We start from the raw sequence: 6,136 nt of genomic DNA on the forward strand, positions 1-6,136 counted from the left end.
AAGGCCCCTTTACACTGGCTGAGCATTGAGCAGATAAGCGCTAACAAGTGAAATGCTCGTTCATCGAGTAATATAATAGTTTGTGCAGTCACCAAAATTGACGTTTGCAGATCGTGCTGTCTAAACAGCAGTCTGCTGCCGGCAAACAGTGATACTGAATGGGGGATAAGCAATGGCATTAGCTATCGCACCTCTCAATATTGTGGAGGAGATCTCTGCATGTGATCACTGCTTAAAGGGAACCTGTCATCAACTTTATGCCAACCTCACTGAGGGCAGTATAAAGTAGTGACAGAAATGCTGATTTCAGCGGTGTGTCACACATCAGCTAATAGTAAGGTGTTGCCGAGAACCAACATCACAATCATTGCAGACTGGGCCTGGAAAAGCGTCACGGCCGCCTGAGAAGAGTCCTGGTTATTCATGAATTCCTGCCCACCTGCTGACTGACAGTCTTCTACCTAGTTTCCTCTCTTTCTCTGTAGGAGAGAACTGCCAATCATCAGCAGATGTAAGGTAAAGGATCCCAGCAGATTTGACTTGGATTCTTGTAAAGGTTTATTGTCAATAACCCACAAGGACATTTAATTAATATTTAACACGTAGTGTTGCCGTTATACATGGTTTTCTTTTGTTATATACTAAACGTATTTTCTGTTACTCTTTGGTTACCTCCTATGTACCACCCCCTTTTGGGGCTGATGTCACGGGGCGGTACCCTATCCCTGGCATTATAGGTGTATATAAACCTGTGCTGTATGATGGATATTCTGTTGAAAAAGGCTAATATAGCCGAAACGCGTCATTGTTACTTTGACAAATGTTACTTTGACAATAAACCTTTACAAGCATCCAAGTCACGTCTGCTGGGATCCTTTACCTTATTGCACGTGGAGATTGATCCTGATCCCGCGCGGCGTGCATCAAGCGAGTGCTGACCAGCTACTTTCATTAATCATCAGCAGATGGGCGGGAGAGCAGGAGAGGAATAACCAGGACTCTTCTCAGGTAGAATTGACTCTTTTCAAGGCCTGGGCTGCAATGATTGTGATGTTGGTTCTCGGCAACCACTGACTTTTAGCTCATGAGTGACACACCGCTGAAATCAGTGCGTCTGTCACTACGTTGTGCTGCCCTCAGTAAAGTCAGCATAAAGCTGATGACAGGTTCCCTTTAATCTATCAGTGTAAAGGAACCTTTATATGGCCCTACTATATTCCGCAGCGCTTTACAGACATCACCATCACACTGTCCCCAATGGGGCTCACAATCTAAGTTTCCTATCAGAATGTCTTTGAAGTGTGGGAGAAAACCGTAGTACCTGGAGGAAATATGGGGAGAACATAAAAACTCCATTCAGATGTTCAGAATCTAATCTTGGACCCCAATGCTGCAAGGCACCAATGCTAACCATAAGGTTTCCCACAGATGCTACAAAAATCATATAAATGTGCCCATGATCTGCAGAAGACTATGTTTTGCCTACTTGATTTGTTCGTTCACAGCTCTTTTGCTGGACAGAATAACGCAGTCTACCACGCTATCCTGTCTGACAAATATACCGGAAAGGAATGGAAATAGGGTCAAACAGAGTCCAAAGATGAATCCTTTGAACTCTGTTTGACCCATTTAAAGTCACTGTACCTGTATTAGTATACGTTTCAGTACCATTTAGGTTATTTGGATGTATACCCCATGGAAAGCCTGGCAGAGGGCTAAAATGCGATGTGAATGCAGCCTAACAAGCAAACCAGCTGTCAGGCTGTTGGTGCCGCTGTATATCTGAATGGAAGAAGATAAAGCATGTAGCAATCCTAAAGTAATTCATGTCAATTTTCCAGAATTTGACTTCATATCTTTTAGATAATCTGGACTATTAGACATCTAAATGTATAAGCCCATACAAACGTGTATATGTGTGTGTGTGTGTGTGTGTATATATATATATATATATATATATATATATCAGAAGGTAAAAATGCAAAAAATACTTTATTTACCCGAAAGGGACATGCGACATTTCGGCTCTATGCGGGAGCCTTTCTCAAGGCTTGAGAAAGGCTCCTGCATAGAGCCGAAACGTTGCATGTCCCTTTCGGGTAAATAAAGTATTTTTTTGCATTTTTACCTTCTGGAGTGCTGCCCTTTTTTACAATTTTTATCTATATGGATTGGCTGCACCCTTTTTGTTTATACCATTGATGGTGCTGCCACTTTTGTGTGTGTGTGTGTATATATATAAATATATATATATATATATATATATATATATATATATATATATATCTGTAATGCAAGGCACCAACAAACAGACCAGTGATGAAAGCAAAAAGGTGTTTATTCACCGGAAACATAAACGTCCAGGACACTTGCTGGTAACAAGGAATAATAACAAAAAAAACAGGCAAGGAGATTCCAGAATAGTCCCAACCAGTGCTGAATGATGCTGTGCACTTGGCAGTCGAGTCACTCCAGATCTTGGGTCCGCTGTAAAGGACAAAGTTCCTGGCAGTCTTCAGTCACTAGGAGTTGTGACCTATACCTGGTTGAGGGAAAATAACAGTGGGCACTGATCACCCTGAGAGACCTCCTTTTAAATGCCTGCTGACCAATCCCAGGGTGCCAAGTGTCCACTACCATAGGTGAACAAATTGCCCTGCACCTGAGTACAAGGCCTAAGGCAATCACAAGTTGATTAACCCATGGCTGGCTCCCTAATCCACTTTGCTCTTGTGAGTCAGTATAATATGCGCCACTGGTCGACGAAGTGCATAAGAAGCGCGTACTCGCGACCGTGTATCCCTTTGCGAACCTGCCCTCGTGCGTACGCACGGACGCATCATTGACTCAGCGCGAGTATGCGAGCGCGTGGACCCAGATGCGGAAACGGAAGTCGCAGGAGACACCGGAGACAACCCTGGCCGCGGCGTCTTGTCACTCGCCTGGCCACTCTGTCCCCGGGACTCCGACGGTCCTCCCCTCCGATGTCCACGCGAACGCATCTCCGAACTGGCTCGCAAAGGGGTCAGCGCTGGTGCATCAGAGACATGCATAACCTGTCCCGCAACTCCACGAGGACCCCTCTTGGTTCCCCTGGAGTGCAAAGCAGGTGAGGATCTTACAATATATATATATATATATATATATATATATATATATATATATTTTTTATATATTTATTCGTCTAAAGAATTATTAGGAACACCTGTTCTATTTCTCATTAATGCGATTGTCTAGTCAACCAATCACAGGGCAGTTGCTTCAATGCATGTAGGGTTGTGGTCCTGGTCAAGACAATCTCCTGAACTCCAAACTGAATGTCAGAATGGGAAAGAAAGGTGGGCTACAACAGCAGAAGACCCCACCAGGAACCACTCATCTCCACTACAAATAGAAAAAAGAGGCTACAATTTGCACGAGCTCACCAAAATTGGACTGTTGAAGACTGGAAAAATGTTGCCTGGTCTGAGGAGTCTCGATTTCTGTTGAGACATTCAAATGGTAGAGTCCGAATTTGGCGTAAACAGAATGAGAACATGTATCCATCATGCTTTATTACCACTGTGCAGGCTGGTGGGGGTGGTGTAATGGGGTGGGGGATGTTTTCTGGGCACACTTTAGGCCCCTTAGTGCCAATTGGACATCGTTTAAATGCCACGGGCTACCTGAGCATTGTTTCTGACCATGTCCATTTCTTCATGACCACCATGTACCCATCCTCTGATGGCTACTTCCAGCAGGATAATGCAGCATGTCACAAAGCGCAAATCATTTCAAATTGGTTTCTTGAACATGACAAGGAGTTCACTACTAAAATGGCCCCCACAGTCACCAGATCTCAACCCAATAGAGCATCTTGGGATGTGGTGGAACTGGATCTTCGTGCCCTGGATGTGCATCCCTCAAATCTTCATCAACTGCAAGATGCTATCCTATCAATATGGGACAACATTTCTAAAGAATGCTATCAGCACCTTGTTGAATCAATGCCACGTAGAATTAAGGCAGTTCTGAAGTCAAAAGGGGGTCTAACACCGTATTAGTATGGTGTTCCTAATAATTCTTAGGCGAGTGTATATACACACATACACACACATTGGGCTTGCATATATAGATTTTCAAAATCTATATGTAGCAGGTTGTCAGTCAGCAGGGGCGGATTGGCCATAAACCTTACAGGTAAGTTTCCTTGTGGGCCGATGCCCAGGGGGCCACCTGAGCCCTCCTCACGGCTGGCCAGTGGAAGTTTTTGGGGATGTATTTTGTGATGGACTGTGGTATTGGGCTCTGTTGGGGTGGTATAATGTACCACAATATGGCCCCTCCTACTTCTGTTGGTTCTGCCTTCCATGAATTTGGACCCGACTACAAAACGAGGCCACATTTAGTATTTTTTCCAGAGCCACTTTAAGTTCCCAATCCCCTGTATTACATCAGGTAATTGTCTTTCCAATTATTGCTAACAAGCTTTCGCAGGAACGCTCGTTAGCGATGATTCTGAAGTCTAATACTGCCGAAATTACCCAATTCTCGTTCATCGGGCCATTGGGATCTTTCAGCATCTTTAATAATCTTTGTGGGCGGCAAATCGTGCTGTCTAATCACGATCTGCTGCCGGCAAACAACTAGACAAGCGGTGGCATAACAATTGCTCCTCCCCATACTGTGGAGGAGACGCTGCACGTAATAACAGCGGTCTTTTCCACTAACGAGCCAGCGATTGCTGGGAAGGAACGCTTCCCTCCCGACAATTGCCTGCAGAATTAGGCTGTGTAATACTTAATGTAATGCTTACGCAATTACCAGCCTCTTTCTGCTGCAGAGATGGCAGTGCTGGACTATCGGACAATTTTCCTGATAATCTGTCAAGGGGCTATTTCTGTTGCCTATAGGACTGTATGGATTTCTGGACCACTGGGTCTTGGATTTAGAGATTTTTACTGTAGCAGAAGTACACTATAAGAATCTAACTAATGACTCATTTTCTTCATCCCACAGACTATAATAATGTATCATCTACTTTTTAGGTGATATGCTGTACACACTTTACAGTGGGGCTGAGAAAACATTGTGATAATGACAATGTTTTGTGTTCTATGTAGGAATGAAAGGTTATAAGGAAAAAGGAGAACAAAACATTGCAAGAGTGCTTTGAAACATGGTAATTTACGGGGTGTGGAGGAAAAAACGTCCACCCAGTCATGAAATACGGCTTTAAATACACTTTTACCCTAAGGGCTTCTTCTCTAAACACGTAATCAAGGAGTGCACTAGAAGTTTCTTCAGGCATTTAGGTGGAATACATTTTGTCTAGCATTTACATGACATAGGTAAAAGGATCGTGGCTCCTGATCATACAGTATTTTACTGTTGAAGCCATTAGGTGTCTTCAGTGACCAGAGTTGGAACTGCTTTTGCTTTACTTCTGATTACAATTTGCTGCCCTAGCCAAAATGTATATCTTAAATTATTGGACAGCCTAGTTAAATACCTAATTGCTTCCATATATTATCTGGTTATGGGAGATTAACATATATTCCAAGTTTTAGCATTCAGATTCCTTAAAGGTGCTTCCTGGGAGTTCAGTATAGATAGTCTTTCCTTAAGATATGCCATCAATATCTGATTGGTGAGCTTCTTCCAACTCTGTCCTCCACTGATGAGCTGTTTGAAGAGACAGCGGCTGTCCATTGAGTGCCTAATTCTCTTCCTAGGCCAGTGACGTCCCGTTCCTGTGCAGCTCGATCCCATTCTGCAATACCAAGAACAGCAACTGTGTAGTGTATGGTGATGTGCCTGGCACAACTTGAGGCTTGCCCGCCACAGCCTCTTCCAACAGCTGATCGGCGGAGGTGCCAGAAGTCTTATCAACACCGGTCAGATATTGATGACCTATCTTCAGGATGCGGACTCGGATGCGGACCCAAACAACGGTCGTGTGCATGAGGCCTTAGGCTACTTTCACAACTGCATTGTTAATTCCGGTTTTAAGATCCTGCAGAAGATCTCAAGACTAGGATTAAATCGTTCCGTTTTGTCTCCATTCATTGCTTTGTGTCTGGGTTGTGAAACGGAACAAACGGAATCTGTCATGAAAATCAACGTGAGGGCTCATTCATACGGCCGTATGCTGTCC

The 6,136-nt window shown here is 43.8% G+C and overlaps 1 protein-coding gene across 1 annotated transcript in view; it reads left to right on the forward strand.

Annotated features, from left to right (window-relative positions):
• Nucleotides 1-5,155, forward strand: part of LOC122935318 (tumor protein 63-like) — a 93,034-nt gene extending 87,879 nt beyond the window's left edge. Inside the window, exon 6 of the mRNA XM_044291085.1 lies at nucleotides 5,103-5,155. Within this exon, the coding sequence (XP_044147020.1) occupies nucleotides 5,103-5,155 (53 nt within the window). The remainder of the gene's footprint in view (nucleotides 1-5,102) is intronic.
• Nucleotides 5,156-6,136: the final 981 nt, after the last annotated feature.

The sequence above is a fragment of the Bufo gargarizans genome, chromosome 4 (assembly GCF_014858855.1).
Source record: "Bufo gargarizans isolate SCDJY-AF-19 chromosome 4, ASM1485885v1, whole genome shotgun sequence".
NCBI classification, from domain to species: Eukaryota; Metazoa; Chordata; class Amphibia; order Anura; family Bufonidae; genus Bufo; species Bufo gargarizans.